Source organism: Nannobrachium achirus, assembly GCF_963921795.1.
Source record: "Nannobrachium achirus genome assembly, chromosome: 11".
Classification (NCBI taxonomy): domain Eukaryota; kingdom Metazoa; phylum Chordata; class Actinopteri; order Myctophiformes; family Myctophidae; genus Nannobrachium; species Nannobrachium achirus.
This window is the reverse complement of record NC_137820.1, coordinates 43,458,979-43,476,561: the sequence shown is the minus strand read 5'-3', so window position 1 is coordinate 43,476,561 and position 17,583 is coordinate 43,458,979. Positions and strand designations below refer to the sequence as shown.

Genomic DNA, 17,583 nt, shown 5'->3' with positions numbered 1-17,583 from the left:
TGGCCGCCACCTGACTTTCATGTATTGTTGCGCTTTCACGACAGAAAAAAAACTCAATATTTCTTCCTTTTCTACTGTACTTCACAGAGAGCCTGGGGACAACTATCAGCACCAGCTTGCGGAGGCCCTGGGTCTGCCCATGTGCCAGGCCCTGGTGGAATACCATGAAGGAAACTACAGCCGCGCTGTGGAGCTACTCCACCCCGTCCGCTACCGCATGGCCGAGATAGGGGGCAGTGATGCCCAGGTGAGATCCCCACAGCAGTGGTGGCGGTGTGTCTTATAAAACTCTCCTTTCCTCTACTCTTGTGTAGTGAAACGAAAATAAACCAAAGCAAAAGTCTGCTCCAGTAAGCCCCACAATTACACAACCGCGAAGCCCTAGAGATTTGTTACAGTGAGCTAATTCTGTGATCTCGCGAAACCCGTCGACCGTCCCCGTTGCGAAACTAGGACACTTGGGCTCGGACAGTGGCCAGAAGTGAAGAATACACTGCATACTAATAAACCCCATCACCACAACCCCACCCGGGCACGCATGGGAATGCACCAGGAGATGAATAATGGATGTCTGTGTTGGATGCTGATGGAACCTTGTGCATTGTGTGTTCAGGAAACAATTCCCCTAAGGTGCCGCATTGTGTACATACAACACGAAAAAAAAAGAAGAAAAAGAGAATCTGCTTGGCGTGTTGGCAGGGTTTTGAGTGTTTTTGCAAATGCCTCCGCTGTGCTTGTGTGTTCTGTTCTGCAGAGGGACGTCTTCAATCAATTACTTATTCATGCAGCCATGAAGTCGGACAAGAGCCACCACCAGAAGCTGGCTAGGTAAACATTCTTGCCTTTTTTTTTGCTCCTGTTAAGATTTTAATTGTGCTTTCTCTTCAAACTTTGTTAGTAAAGCATTAGTTTGTCTTTACACACAGCTGTAATAAGTGCCAATTATGTGGTTGCCGATCTTGCTAGCTAGCTGTCATTTATTTTTAAGTGTTGCTCCAACGTAACATAAGCAGTATACGACACATTAATTATATATTATATATAATGTATTTATTTATAAATGAATTATAAATAGCAGCATATATGATATATGTTCCTGGCTGTGCAGCAGTATCGACAGCACCTTAATTATTGATCACACTACGCCTGATTTATGCTTACTGTTGTCCCGCTGCAGTGTTGTTGTAGATCTGCTATTTTCAGCGCGCCTGTGTGCCAACTAAGTATGCATCAGGCTTTAGCCTTTCTGCCCCCCACGTCTTCATCCACATTGTCCTCTCCTCTGTGTTCTACTGTGTTCCCATCCAGATGCCTTCTGGTGGAGCGTGATGCTCAGAAGTGCAGCTCCCCACTGACTGACCGTCTCATCCAGAAAGCCCACGCTCTCCATGACTAGACTAGCCACACGCTGTGATCCCCCGCTCCCCCGCGCTCCGTCCCCAAGCAACCAAGTACCATAGTATTGTATTGTAAATCATCGCTTTGCCACTGCAGGCCTTAAAGAGGCGGTGCCATGATTTTTCCCCCTTCTAAAACATGATTATCAGGTATTATGATTATACTAGGAGGAAGATTTTTTCCAAAAAAGTGTACAGAAAGAGTTAAAATTATGTTTTTATGTGGCCACACCCACCAGTTCATTGGTATGCGTGGTTGTCATGGTGGGTGGTGACACAGCTGAAGTTAGCCACACCCACGTATGTTAGGTGAATGGTAATTAGGGGAGGGGTTGATTCTGTGATGCAATACGTATCCAGATTTTGGACCGGCACGTTTGACCCCACAAGATGGCAGCCTACAGCTAAAACCCAAATAGAGACGCAATACATAATTGCTCATAACAACCACACCAGGGGGTCTAATGAAGTACTGTCAACCTCCTAGACACATGAAAACCAGAAAAAGTACAAAACTATGGCACCACCTCTTTAAGGCCTTATCATAGGTGAAGAGCTATCACCTCACATTTTAGGTGATAAGCCATCACCTAAAAATGTGATAACAAGTGGAGGCCATCATAGTCACGGTGAAGTCCTATGACCGTGACTATGATGCCTCTGTGCCTCTGAAACCAGGGGGCACACTGATTGGTCTAGATCGACCAATCAGTGAACGGGGTGATGGGGAGATGTCTGAAAGTAAAAACAGAGGAGAGATGTCGGGGTGATAGCCCTTCGCCGTGGCGAATGGTGTATGTTGTAGTTATCTGACTTTAAAAGACCACACCGTGGTGATAGTTTATCACCCCACCCTGGACTATGATAAAGCATTTACTTTCTTGTCTTGAGTATAGTCTCTCAAGCCAGGCAACTATTCCACAATTTTCTGTAACTATGCCTCTTGAGAGGAGTGAACGGAAGCTGTCATCCGCTTGTCCTTTCCGTTTAAATATGTTTTAAAGGGGGAAAAAATTACTTCTTTTCTATCAATTACACACCCCATGAAGCCTTGTTTTTGTCGCATTCCTGAGCCAGTCATTCGATAACCTGCGTAGTCTCTGGTAGAAGACTCAACGAGTCTCCTACTGAGTGTCCTAGCTACTGATCCAAGACCCCGGTCATCAAATTACTGGCTCATGGAATGTGATAAAAACAAAGAAATCTCCATGAATTCAAAGCTTCATGGGGTGTGCAATTGATAGAGAATGCGTAATTTTGAACTTCTACGATGAACTACTCCATTAAACCTTAAAGACATACTTTTCAGTGTCCCTTTCTGCCAAGCAGCAAGTTATATACTGGACGCTTCGACTAATTTGATTTACAGTAGGTTTCTTAGCATTTTCAAAGCTTCTGTTGCTCTATATACAAATGCTGGAAGCATTTAAAACCTGTGTAAACAGCCAGCGGTCTGTCTCCAGAGACCATTATAGGAGCCCAGAGCCACTGTGACGACAGTGGAACGTGACTTAAGCGGGACGCTGCAAGTTCTCACAAGGCCACGGATCTGATTTGAATTGGAAAATAAGTCATAAAGATAGTACGGACTGACACCTTGTTTGCTTTATGCGAGGTCGTTGCTTTTTTGCGCTGATGCTAATGTTACGTCTGTGAATGAATAAGGACCACATTCATATTTCACTGTGATATCTCAGGACGTTTTTAGCTAGGATGTTTTAATTCCGCCCGCGCTCACACAGTGATGTGGAAGTGATTTTCTGTGTTGCACAATAACTTCTGTTATCACAAGCCGTATTTTACGGGGCCTTGTTTTATTAGGAAAAAGAATACATCACATCAGAGTATATAAATAAATGCCTTTCAGAGATAAAGTCATCATGTCAAATAAATACCTAGTACAAAAAGCATTTGTACAATCCAATAAATATTACACTTTGCACTTTGAATGGAAGCCTTTTCACTTCACTCAGATGATTTGTGCGGTGAAAACGGCAGACCACACTCGCTTTGCTTATACCAGTACAGGCACAACAGAGAATGCCAGATATGGGTGTGATTTGCAGCCTCTAAAGCGATAAATAAGACGTTGCTGTTGGGCGGAGAAACTCGGATATCCTTTAACTTTTCCTTGTAAATTAATGCCATACTTCATACAAGGCTGTCACACAAAAGTAGTGAAAATAGCAGATCGTCTATTTTCACTATTTTAATTATTTTTTATTTATTATAATAATTATAAAAATCACACCCGTGTGAACTGAGCGGTGGTTCTCCCCCCCCCCCCCCCCCCCGTGTGTGTGTGTGTGTGTGTGTGTGTGTGTGTGTGTGTGTGTGTGTGTGTGTGTGTGTGTGTGTGTGTGTGTGTGTGTGTGGCCTGGACAACAGCGCCCCTCCCTTAACATGTGTGGTCAGAAAAGGTACTACACAGGCTTGAGGCTACATACAGACCCACCCACATACATACAAACAAACTAACTAACAAACAAACATACCTACACACACGGCCACGCTATGGAGACGGTGTGACCACCGCTCAAAAAAAACAACGGTTTTGGACATACAAGATTTCCACCCGACAGCAACGAAGATGTCCTTGCAGATGCAGATGTCGGCGGGGTTTGTGCAGATTCCCCCCTCCGTCTCATGCTCTCTCTCTCTCTCTCTCTCTCTCTTTCTCTTCGCCCTCCTCACAACAAGGTGGAATTAATCTCACCTTGGATCTGAGAGATCAGGATCTGGGAGAGCACGATGCCTGCGATCTGGAGGACACAAAAACACATTCACAACAATGGTTCTCAAAGTGGGGACCAGGTAGTCTACTACTGTACAAGGGGATTTACAGTACAAATTCACAACACGTTGCGATCCGACGTTCTCTCTCATGGGAGTTCCTTCCTGACACAAAATCTTTTTAAATAGGCGCCTGTGGCTATACAGTACATAGCAGGGGGTTCTTGACATGAAAAGGTTTGCGAACCAGACATGGAAGACCCTTAGTCACTGTACAGCCTGTACTGTACTGTACATGTCAAGGTCCCTCTGAGCTTGTGCTATAGCTTATAGCTGAGGGATGAAATGTCCTCTCTGTTTGAACCATGAGATAGCGTTGCGTCATTGGAGCTGCTGCTAGGGAAACTGTTTCATAATGTAATATTTCTGTAACACGAATCCAGATGAGTTTTTTTTTCTTCTCATATCATCACTGTCGGCGCAGAAAATCTCCATGGTTAATCTTTAATGTGATGCGTATGGCAGTGTTGTGGAAAAATAGCAAAAGTAGCATTGTGAGCTTGTAGATCTGCAATTTCCTTTTTCTTTTTACCTATAATGACGTGCCCAAAATAGGGATGCCAGGGTGAAAGTGGTTCAGTGTGTTTTATAAATATTACAAAGTCTTGAGGCTACATACTGTAATTACAACTACATTGATTGCATCCATTGGAACACAAGGTTCATTTTCCATTTCCTGAAAAGTACCAGTTGTGGACATAGAAGGTTTCCACCCGACAGCGTCTGTCCAAGCGTGTCTTTCCTACAGCGAGCACCCACATTCTGTGGCAACATGCAGCCTTTCAGACGGCTTGTCACTTACTCACATTGACATTTGACTTGTTTCCACAGCTGGATAAATAAAAGTGATATTATGATCCTCATCAAACTTATGCTAAATAGCTTGTTGTGAAAAGAACACCATCCTGTCTCTAAGGCTCAGTAGAGAGTCAGACATGCAGCGCTTCCAAGGCTTTCCAATGCTAACACCAATTGTTCTGACAGTGCTCATGGGTAATTCACACACTGTCCCCTCAGTACAACTCTGTGGCTGTACCAAATACACATTCAAAAAGCGTAACATTTCCTTCCTATTCTTAAGACCAATATATACCATTGTCAGATATTTAAACCCTGTATGCCGAAAATAGCCGATATACAAGCTCACAATGCGTCGCATTGCACCGCATTGCATCACGTTGTACTGTAAGCTTGTAGACTGGATATTTCCCCCAAATGTTCACCTATTTTTGCCAAATTATAGCTAAAATAGACAATCAACAAGTTCACAATGCATCACAGCATGACTGTCTTTTCACCAAATTCGACTTCGACTATTGCGTTTGTTTTGCTGAATTAACGACATGCCGACAATAGGGGGCGACAGGCCTACTGTGATTAATGAGATGTGCGGTTGACATTTTTCGATCTACCTAAATCAAGTGTGCCGGGTTATTCCTGTCCCCTTGCTCTGCGTGCATGGATTGTTGAACGGGCTTAGACGGCACAGGGTTTATTTGAGGGAGTGAGATGAGATGTGAAGAACGCAACACATCACGGGCCGGGGTGCAAGAGTTGAAGGTGGAGATTCATCAGAGAGAGAGAGAGAGTGAGGAGGAGAGAGAGAGAGAGAGAAAGAGAGAGAAAGAGAGAGAGAGAAGGGGGCCGTGTTGTGCTGGGGAGTTGTCCAAAATCCGTTTGATGTTTGTTTTTTTGAAGGCTTGTTTGATGGTTGCTCGCTGCGAGGTCTGATTGATATAAAGATCCTAGCAGATCGTCTTGTTCTGACACAAACACGCTGTCAGGTGTCCTGGTGGGGTTAGAGAACCCGTCGATATGTTGACTTCTACACGCTCAGTAGTGGTGAGATCCCGCACTGATAGATGTTATTGACCCGCTGCTGCGTGGTTGTGAGAGAGCATTTTCCTGCAGGCGAGGTAACTCTGCCCTGCGTGTGTGGAGGTAACCCCCGTGGCAATTCAAGGCCATGTTGACCTTGCTGAGGGTTACCAGACAATTAGTTTGAAGCCGGCGTGGAGCCGCTAAGGTGTCACGGTTCAAGGTTGCCTTCTATAGTGGTGGACAAAGTACTCCAACTAACTCCAACACTCAAGTCAAAAGTATATTGTCTTTGTCGGGTGGAAACCTTGTATGTCCAAAACCGTTCGTTTTGTATTTATCATCTAAAAAATATACTAAACTAGTGGAAACAGCAGATCTACAAGCACACAACGCCTTGCATCGTGAGGCTTTGTGTGCTTTTAGATCTGGTGTTTTCACTAGTCTTGTGCGACCGTCTTGTATGTTGAAGCAGCTGGGTTTGCTTCACCAAAAAACGTACACATTTGAAACTTGGAGATACAAGGTTTCTTCCCGACAGTGACGATACTGTAAATAGGTGTACTCTTGGTCAAATATCATTTGGGTCGACTGACTTGTAGTTACTTTAAAAAGTGTATTTTCTTTTCAATATCAATGCATTGCTGTATTGACATTGAAGTTGAACTTTCCCCCCCAAAATGTACAGAAAGAATTTTGAAAATACAGGCTATAGTCAGGCTCACAACTGGATCTGGGGCAGCAGCAGTGGTTCCCGCTTCGATCCAGGGCTCCCCTGGAGTTAGTGTCAAAGTGTCCTTGAGACGCTGAACCCCTAATTGCTCCCGATGAGCAGGTCGGTGTCTTGCATGCAGTGGTGCTTTGGTGTTTTCTTTTCAGGGGGGACAGTAATTCATTGACGTCACGTGCACGCGCGCGTGCGCATGGAGCAAATAGAAAATACTGCGCTCAGTACAGAAACTAAAAGTTTGCTTTGAATGAATCTCAATCAGTATACCACAGTAATGGAGCCATGTAGCCTATGAGGACGCACGCACAATGCACATGCAATCACTGCTGGAAACCTACAGTAGATGTTAAAGTAGCCTATCCATATGAATAGGGTAGCCCACTTGACTTGTGAATCTGGGGGATGCGCAAGCCCACCACTCACTGGTAAACCTGGTAAACTTGTTATGTAAATAGCCATTTGATTAGATAGGCTATGGTGCGTTGTCACTCGTATAGCCTATAACTCATAGTTCTGTGCCCTTCCTGCGTGTGCATGTGGGAAATATATCGGCCTGACGGTGTCCGGTCACGTCCAGCCTCGAAAGCTCTACTGCTTGCATGGTTACCTCCGCCATCGGTGTATGAATGAGTGTGTGAATGGGTGAATGTAATGCACAATCACTCTAAAGTGCCTTGGATAAAGGCGCTATATAAAGGCACCATCTACCATTTACATCTGCTATTTCTACTATTTTTACTTGCGACAGTAGAGAGCGCGCAAGTAGGTTGTTGATAGCTGTCCGTGGGTATGTGGGTGGGTGGGTATGTATGTGGCCACAGCCAATGAGGGAGCAGCGTTCTCGGTGACGTCACCACCAACCAGCAAGATATACCCCAACAGACAGCTATCATCACCCTACTTGCGTGCTCTGATTTTTGCACCTATCCTTTTCTTTGGAAAGTTTGGCTATGAGTGCACAAGCTGCGCGTTGTCACCTCGACTAGTTTAAATTGGGCTTAGTAAGTGCTTGATTCATAATGTATTTTTTTACTGTATAAGTTACCGTCCACAGCTGCCCAATTATAGCGTGAGAGCTGCATGTGCTCAGAGAGCCACGGCTGGGTGTGATGGGTTCAAGGTTACCATGGGCAGGTTGACGCCCAGAGCGAGGGCCCCCACCAGCAGCAGATGAGACTCCATCCATCCCACGGCTCTGTCTCCACATCCCATGGGGTAGATTGATTTGATGGCGTCCACGTACTTCTCTGTCTGGACGCCGAAGCCACACATGGTGTTGATTACCACCTGTGTGTATATAGCAGATAGGAGAAGGACAGAGAGAAAGATAGGGAGAAGGGGACATGAACCCATTAAAGTACCCGAAAAAGTATCTATTTTAGTACTTTGGCTGTTCAAAAATAGCACATCTACAAGCTCATAGCACGTCACTTGGTGCCGCGCTACAAGCTTGTAGATCTACTATTTTTTTAAATCTTGACAATTTGTGCAAATCTTTGAATATTCTTTTAAAGCGAACATTTGTAACTCAAATATATGCTTCTGGGGGTCCCTGGGACAACATATTTTGAGATGGGAGTCAGCGGCCAAATACATATAATTTTTGGGGTCCTTGGATTTAGAAGATATTCGTAGAATCGGGCCTCAGGGTCTTCATGGGTTAAAAAAAATGCATTCAAGGAGCTGCACCCTAGTTTATACAGTAGTTCACTTTTATTGACGACATAAACTGCAACACTTGAGAGCGTATTCTCAGGACACTTTTACAGGCTGCGTTTTAAAAGCCTTCAGTGTAATTTGGCCCGTCGTACAGACACTAACTATTGTGCACTAATTCTGCCAAGAGTGAGTGTTCCAGGACGCTGTTTCTTAAATACAGTACGCTACAGCAGAGAGGAGATAGGATGGGAGAGGGATGCAGTCCAACATACTCCAGTTTGTCTGCTTTCACAAATGGCAGCAGGGCTGTTTAGTGTTTTAGCAACAAACCGTCGTAAGTGATTCTTTTATAATCAACACAGAAATCAATAAGTCTGATCAACCACTTTAGCCCTGTTTTATTTATTTTTTGTCGTACAACTGTCACGGAAAAAAAAGCAAAAATAGACTATTTTAGCTATTGTATTAAAACGTTTTTTTTATTGAATGTTAACTTTTGCTGCCCTATCCTCAATGCTACAGTATGTACTGCAAGATGAGATCAAATGAGATAACAGTCATTGTTCAAACCTATCTAATCTGATCTCAAGTGCAGATACTGTCCACGCCAATCATGCATGCAGTTGCCACACACGGGCAGCAGGGTGCACTGCAGCTCCCTGTCAGCTCTCCCTGTGACAATTAATTGATTTTGCACACATGTAGCAAAAGGTTGCTGTGATCTGTTGCCTGTCTAACATGACGTTTAATCGATACTGCTGTTGTTGATCTACATGTAGGCTTTACTTTTCTGTCTTCACACTAACCAGTAGCTCCGTAAGGGCTGTCCTATATTCCACTGTGGTGTTTGTGTATGTGAGTGTGTCTGAGTGAGTCCTCGCCCACGCAGTGTGTATGCATGTTTGTGCATTCATGCATTTCTATGTACACCGTGACTGTGTGGCTTAATTCTCGACACGGCTCGCTAGCATTTTAATGGTTATCGTTGTGTAACAGACTAGAGTTAGCCTAGGACAACAGAAGCCAAATATCTTGTTTGGTCAAGGGGGATTTCCCTTTGTTTGAGTGATAGCTGTGTGGACTGGAATCCTGCTTTCAAATCCATGTGGTTGCATGTGCTGCATAGACCGGGTGTTGTGTGGGTGTATTGTGCATCGCTGTGTTGTATGCTTGGAGGTTCTACTGCCAAAAAACAGTGGTGGAAAGCAACTGAGTACATTTACTCAAGTAATGTACTTAAAGGCCCAATTCACCCATTTTGAACCTATCTTCATATAATTGCTTCTCACTAAGGGTCGATTCATATTTTAATAAGGAGCCAAGTTTATTTCGGTTCGGCTCTGTCTAAACTATGATATGGCGTCATTCAGAGGATCGGGAGTCATTAACTTCATTAATTCGGCTCCGAATGACGCCATATCATAGTTTTGACAGAGCCGAACCGAAATAAATTAGGTTCTAAAAGTGGAGTATGAATCGACCCTATAGTCATTATAAGATGGTGCCAACTTTGTCTGCAGTCTTTGTCTCAGAGGAGATCTGTGGATAGACAGAAACCTGCCTACCAGTGATATCATCAGTGGGCAGGTTTGGACAGTTCAAACAAGATTTCAAAGTTATTTTAAGGCTAGATCAATGGCTTCTAATCTAGCATGTTAACTGTCCCAGGAAGAGAGAGTCTGTAGTTTCTATTCGCTTGAAATCCTGGTAGGCATGTTTCTAAACTACCTTTACTTGAGTAAAACATCCGAGTATACTTCTTCCAGCACGGCACAACAACCCACCTCTGCGGGTATGGGAGTAGAGCACAGCACAACAACAACCCACCTCTCCGGGTATGGGAGTACAGCAGGAGTACGGCACAGCACAGCGCTCTGAGCTGGGGTTCAACTGCGAACAGTTAAAATACAGGTTCCACGACCAGTCTGTGTAGTTGTTCCACCCACAACACTTGAACTGAGAGTGAGAGAGAGAGAAGGGCAGGGGGGGAGAGGGCAGGAGGGGGAAGAGGGAGTGGGAGGGGGCAGGAGAGAGGACAGAGAGTGGGAGGGTTGGAGAGAGAAGGAGAGAGAGAGGTATATATTTAGAGACATGCACTTGCACTTTACTGTACAATCTAGCAGTCTGGGGCCTCTCCGGGGGGAATCCTGCTATCGGGAGCGTGCCAATATCTGCAGATGGAGCAGGAATATCACATGAAGGGAAACCGCAGAGCACACAGTAAAATGCACGTTACTCATAGCCTGTCATGTGGAAAAGCCCCCTCACTTAGGCTTAACTCAGCGCTCATGAAGCCCCGATTTGAGTTTGAAGATCAGCTATTTTCGACGCCGGCCGTGCGCAACAAAGTATATAAAAGTCCCTTAAGTCACGCCACCCGATCTGGGGCCACTGGGCCGTGGTTTCCTGGTGCTTTTAGAGTACAGTAAACGTTGGGACGTGTGATGAGCTCAGTGACTTGTGATGTGATGTGGCTGTGTAGCTACAGGCAAGGCCGGATTTAAAGGCTTTGTTGGGCCCGGGGGCTACGACCAGACCTAACCTAACCACTTAAACCAAGGGTCTTCAACAGGGGTTCCAGTACCCCTAAGGGGTCCTCCAAATCTTTGTGTGGTAGAAACCTTTTTCTTCTTTTTTTATATTAACCACTTGAACCCTAGTCCTAGTGTCCTTATTCTGAGAACTTTAGCCAAAAATAGCAGATCTACAAGCTCACAACGCCTCACGCTGCGAGGTGTTGTGAGCTTGTAGATCGTCTATTTTCGGCAAAGAGGTTTGGTGTAGAGGGGAAAAAGAGCAGACTAAGTACGGAGTGAAAGGTCAAGTTTATTAAGTGTTGGCGGTTCAAGTGGTTAAATATCTGAAAATACACATTAACGTGAATCCAACATACTTTGATTGTGCTGTCAAACAATGAAACTCTATGGAATCTACAAAAAGGTTGTGGGGGTCTCAGCTTCATCTCTCTCTCAACTAAGGGGTCCTTGGCCTGAAAACGTTGAAGACCCCTGACTTAAACCCTCTAGTCCAAGTAAAACAGACCTGGTGGTCGTCGGACTGCCTTTTCCGCCTACACCAAATCTCTTTCGGCAAAAATAGCAGATCTACAAGCTCACAATGCATTGTGCTGCGATGCTTTGTGAGCTTGCAGATCTGCTATTTTTTAGGCAAATGTTCCCCCCTAGAATAAGGATGCATGGGGTTCAACTGGTTAAAGGACCACTTCCCCCATTTTCAGCCTGCCTTCATATAATTGGTCCTCACTAATGCTTATAAGATGCCGCCATTATTGTCTAATCACTCTGTGTATCAGAGGAGGGCACGTCATTTTTATTAAAGCAATAACATTGGCCTCTATGTGGGCATGCTAACTTTCCACGACGAAAAGGCCTTAGTTTCTATTAGCATCCATCGATGATTTCACTGGTAGGCAAATGGTGTCATTGTCTTCTAATGAGTTAGTGAGAACCAATTATATGAAGATGGGGTTGAAAATGGGTGAAGTGCTCCTTTAATCCTTTAATCCCCCCCCCCCCCCCAACACACACACACACACACACACACACACACACACACACACACACACACACACACACACACACACACACACACACACACACCACCTCAGAAGTAAACGAGTCGCAAATGTTTCAGCACCATAGACAGCACCTTATTTTACCCAGGGAAAGGCAGGCTGTGTTTCATATATGGCTGTTTTTCAATCAAATTAAATTACGTCCGCTACATTAAATGTTGCCAGAACAAGTTATAATAAAAAAATGATCATACAATAATAATGAATGATTATGTGATAACATAATTAGGCTACAATATGTTCACACTAATCGTTGTTTATCAAGAAGAAGCGCTGCCTTGAGAGCTTTTTTTCTGCTTCAAAGTCTGTTTCAGTAAGACTTCAAACAGACTTCAGTAACTACTGTATGGATTCGTACCGAATATTGACTACAAGGTTTTACACGACTACATGTAGATGTGGATGGAGATTGTGCAAATCTATGGCACATTCAACAGCTTAAGTGTATCAATCTTTTATAGACAATCTGCCAGAGACGAGTATCGAGCTTTCTGCTGGGTGGTGTGTCGTGCTGTCAGCTATGTTGCCTGGAGCGAGTCTCCTGTAATCTGTTTTTAACTGCTGTGCTGCATTGGCGCCTGAATTTCCCCTGCGGAACCAATAAAGATCTTATCTTATCTTATCTTATCTGGAGGCTCTAGGTCAGTTGTTCTCAACCTTTTCAGGCTGTGACCCCCAAAATAATCAGATTTGACAAACATTTGACAATTTGGCCAATGTTTGACCAGTGTCTACGGGGTATAAAAAAGGTCTAAAGGTCCTTAAATTGTCACTTCAATATCCTCTGGGGACCCCACCCAAATCATGGGGACCCCCATGGGAGACCCACAGGTCACTGCTCTAGGTGACTCCAGGCTGGAACACACAATGCTGAAATGGTGTATTAAATTGTGATACATTTAAAGGCCTGCCTTTAAAAAAGAAATGCAATCTAAATCTCATTCTCACTTATGCCATGGCCTGCCTGGATGATGTTTTTGTTAATGCATACGATTTGGCTGCTGACTGGTGAGCAAACTACTGGAATGGAGTGTCTCTAGAGGATTAGGCCTATTTCATTAAGATTCATTGTCAGTAGGCTATCTGCCACCGCGATGGTGGTGGTTTGGAGAACGAATTATAAAGGGACTGAATTGAAATAAAAGAGCTCTGCGGTCTCCAGACTGCAGTAAACTGTATTCACTCCACCTAGTTTGAACGTATACTGTAGGCTGCACACGGGACACATTCTGCCAGCACACATAAACACACAAGCACCAAGGCACAGGGTTGGGGAAAAAAAGGGAATAGAGACACTGTCTCTATTGGAAAGCTGTCAAGGTGGAAACCTTGTATGTCCAAAATCAATGAAGCTTTAGCGTTAGAATATGCAGGACACAAGAGTCTCCAGCTGTCAGTCAGCTCCTTTCCTATTCCTCTTTCACAGATCTGCTGGTCATGACTCATGACGTCACACTGTCATACTCCAAACAGAGCTCACACTCTGTAAGGGAGTCTCCTCCACCCCAGCCTCCACCTTTTGATCAGGGTCTGATCATAAGCTCAAATACTTTTATTAGATTTCGTTAGACATCCGTTGATTCAAGCTTATATGTTAATTTATTGCAATTGTATCCGTACTAGAGGTTCGCGGGCCGAAAGCTTATATGTTAATTTATTGCAATTTTATCCCTATGGGGGTTTTGCTTAACGTTCCCTGATTTTGCATAGCAAGCCGCTTGAACAAAATTCACAGAACATCTCCAAACATGGATCCCTTTAATGCCCAAGTTTAACTGTGTTCCATTTGTTGCAATAAATCAGAGGTGTCCAAACTTTTTTCAAAGGGGGCCACATTAGAAAACATCAACAACATTAAAACACCCACACATCTCCTGACATAATGTAGGCTTTATTTAACTATCATCATCAAAATGTAATATTAATGTCTTTGTGTGCTCTGAACAAAACACAAATAACTCAACCTTATTTCACATTACCAAATGTAACCAGACGTGCAAGGTAAAAAAGAAATAGCCTTTCTTTGACCCCTTCAGAATGAGACAAATTATAGTCTGGGAAAATATATTCTTGTCTGACGGTGCTGGTGGGCCATTTATAATACAACTTAAGTACCATGCATAGTAATACATAAGGGCCGCAGGCTAGGTCTACACTAGAAACGGAGGGGGATAGAGATTTCTTCCGTTTGGTCCGTTTGGTGTCCATTCTTTCTCCCTGTCCGTAGGCTAGCGGACAACACCCAACCCGACGTATTAAAACCGATTAAAACGTACGTTCACATGAACTACCCATGGCAAACAGTTGTCAACCGTGGGGGAAGTAGTGAGGAAAATAACTATTCCTCTGCAAAAAGAGTGGAAAGATGTCGTTCTTCAACGTCTGTAAATATCAACCATACTGGTTCATTCAGCCAAAATCCGTCTCACTTGCATTCCGAATCGCTCTGTTCTGCAGCTCTGCTCTTGTGTCCTGCGAGGAGCAATACAGGCGCGCGGTCCCAACGGGAGCGGAATGGGAGCGGAGGGCGGGTCGGCCCGCACATAACGTAGAAGAACTATGCATTCCGACATAATTAACGTATGTGCTCTCTCACCCAAAACGTACACAAAATCAAACGTACGGAACTATAAACAGCCCTTTAGGAATGAATCTGTGCTCCATATAAAATGTGTCCTCCCCCTGCTCCCCCAAAATGTCATGCCCCAGGCTGCAGCCCTGTGAGTGTGTGTGTGTGTTAATCCGGCCCTGGCTACAGATAGCCAGTCTCCAGATGGACTACAGTAGCACCTCTTTCTGAATGTAATCCAACAGGTTCTGCAGGTCCAGGTCGTCTCTGTAGTGCACAATGGCGTTCTTCACAAACTTCCCCAAAGCATCACGAGTCTAAAGGGAGAGAAGGGACAGACACAATGACTTTACACGCTGAATATTGACATCAAGTACATTTGAGGTGTCATATCATGAGGGTAACCGGAACGCTCGCCCCAAAACACACTCAACTCCATTTGTTTCCGAGGGCCACTCGCCCCCCCCCCCAGCGGTTCTTCTATTCTTGTGTTTGTTTTACTGAGGATAGGACTAGGTTCAGGGTTGGGCATAGTTTTACTGAGGTTATGTTTAGGAATAAGGTTAGGGTTAGGCATAGTTTTACTGAGGTTACGTTTAGGAATACCTGGTGGCGACCATTCCGAGGTCACCGGATTAAAAAATCGGTTGACAATTCACAGAGTTGTGATGCTTTTAATTGTGAAGTGACCTCTCCTGCTTTGTGCATTATGGAGGCACGGCATCTATACTGATGTGGTGGCCGCTCCAGTGAACGCTGTACAGTATATCTATGACATGTACATTTACATACATGTCGTTGCTCTCGGGCAAACAAAACTCTTATCTCCATATTTCAACTTTTTATGTTCTTGTTTTTTTTTTTACGTCAATTGGCCAGTAGCTATGAGCCTCCCCTAAAAGCTTTTGTCCAATGCTAGCTTAGCAACAGGCAGCTTGCCAAGGCTGTTGCCAAGGCAAACCTTGGCAAGCAGGAAGTTATTCTAAGCTAGCATTGGACAAAAGCTTTTTGGGAGGGGCATAGCTACTGGCTAATTAATGCCCTACTTCGTGATACTGCCGTGTCACACAAAAGCAGCAAAAAAGCATGTTCTACAAGCTCAAAACATGTCTCATTGCGGCAAGTTTTGAGCTAGTTTTTTGTTTTCTGAAAAGTTAACAGTTTTAGACATACAATATGTGGTTTCCACCTTACAGCAACAATTTGTTTGATGATGAATATCAGTCTGAAAACGGCAAAACAAACTTGATTGACTGAACCAGCTCACAGGTGTCCCAGATGAAAGCCATTAGATGACAGCCATTAGAACAGCTCAGCTGTGCACACACTCATAGTTTGTCCAATGTTTGCGTAACTGCATGTGCATTACTGTGAGAATCAGCGAGGCCCTTAATGGAGTGTGATGGCTGTAATAACATGTCCTTTTAAAACATTCATAATGGTTCGGCCCTGAAACCAGCCTCCCACATACCGCTGCTGTCTGGCAGAAACCTCACATTCAGTGGTGGAAGTTCTTTAGCTACTAGTTACTTTGTAGATTTTGATTATTATTACACAAAAATACACCAGTAAGACGCCCTAAGGGCGAAAAGTGTCGTGCAGGACGGAATTCGCACTGGACGGAATTCATTTGCAAGTGTGATTCGAGTTGCGGTTGGTTGGACAAAATGTGGACAAAATATTTTCCCAAATGTGGATATGACTGACGTCTGACATCATACAGTATGTCTTATGTTATAGACCACATGAGACTCACACAATATGTCCACATATGGGCATTCCAAGCTATGGGCTTAATATTGATGGCATCAGGAATATCCATATATGGGCAAGGTCAGCTATAGACATTGAGGCATTTGTTTTGGTCTGCTATTTTGAAAAATGTTACGTGAATATTGATATATTGGCTGTTACGTGAATGCAATTGGCTGTTACGTGGCTGTTACGTGAATATTGATATATTCACGTAACATTTCATAAATATTGAACCAATGCCTGGAAGCTTTTTACTTGTAAGACGCCTCAGGGCGACAAGCGACCATTCTGGTAGAGTGGTTCCCCTGACATCACAGTGACATCAGAGCATGATGACATGATGATGACACATTTTTACGGTCTATGGGTTTGCCCATAGACCATACACGGACACTGACAAGCTGTGACGTTTCTCATGGTAAACTGCAACCCTCAGTCGCAATAAAGATTGAACCAATGGAAAAGTATGAACAAGAGCTTATTACTAAATGATAACTACATTGGATCCATTGAAACACAGATTCTTTATTTTTTCTAACGTAACAGGCCCATAGGAACATACAGTGATAGGTTTCCACCTGATAGCTACGATATATAAACATCATACACACATTAAAGGACAACTTTGTTTTTTTAACACAAGGGTTCATATTTTAGATAGAGAAAAGAAAACTAAAGAGGAGTGTTCAAATGTTTTTATTTACTTCTTTCTATCGTTTTAGTGATTTTAACGATTTTGATTTGCATGCATGCCCCCAACCTGTGTGGCTAATTATGTATTTTGACACAAAAAGCCCATTCCCAAGATGCACCGCAATCTTTCATGGGCAGATGTGACTTATGGGTGCTGGTGTAAATAGTGACAAAGAAATTGCCAGCTTATTGTGTTTAAAAAGACATATTTAGCCACGTGTACGCATGCCCCCACCCACTGAAATCAAAATACTAAAATCGCTAAAACAAAAGAAAGCAGTAAATGAAAACATTTTAACACTCATCTTTTCTTTTCTCTAATTACAATCATAAATATGAGCCCTTGTTGTAAAAAAAACACAGCTGTCCTTTAAGTGAGCAATTGCACCGTTATACACAGATAGACATGAACATATGCATTCCTCTCCACCGTAAATGATCTTTTATTTATCACGGTGGGAGGAGTTGCATCATCTATACTCTGCATGTGGCACAGCGAGTTGAATTAACAAAGCCCCAGTAATTGCATACTGTGTGTGTGTGTGTGTGTGTGTGTGTGTGTGTGTGTGTGCGT

At 43.7% G+C, this 17,583-nt stretch overlaps 2 protein-coding genes across 2 annotated transcripts in view; one reads left to right on the top strand and one right to left on the bottom strand.

Moving 5' to 3' along the window:
- Window positions 1–2,121, top strand: part of ttc38 (tetratricopeptide repeat domain 38) — a 30,624-nt gene extending 28,503 nt beyond the window's left edge. Inside the window, exons 12-14 of the mRNA XM_080737680.1 lie at window positions 88–247; window positions 755–828; window positions 1,309–2,121. Coding sequence (XP_080593806.1) covers window positions 88–247; window positions 755–828; window positions 1,309–1,396 — 322 coding nt within the window. The 3' untranslated portion in view covers window positions 1,397–2,121. The remainder of the gene's footprint in view (window positions 1–87; window positions 248–754; window positions 829–1,308) is intronic.
- Window positions 2,122–4,087: 1,966 nt separating this feature from the next.
- tspan33b (tetraspanin 33b) overlaps window positions 4,088–17,583 on the bottom strand; it is a gene marked incomplete at both ends in the record, with an annotated part of 30,088 nt that continues 16,592 nt past the window's right edge. Inside the window, 4 exons of the mRNA XM_080736185.1 lie at window positions 4,088–4,159; window positions 7,864–8,025; window positions 10,225–10,353; window positions 14,783–14,878. Coding sequence (XP_080592311.1) covers window positions 4,088–4,159; window positions 7,864–8,025; window positions 10,225–10,353; window positions 14,783–14,878 — 459 coding nt within the window. The remainder of the gene's footprint in view (window positions 4,160–7,863; window positions 8,026–10,224; window positions 10,354–14,782; window positions 14,879–17,583) is intronic.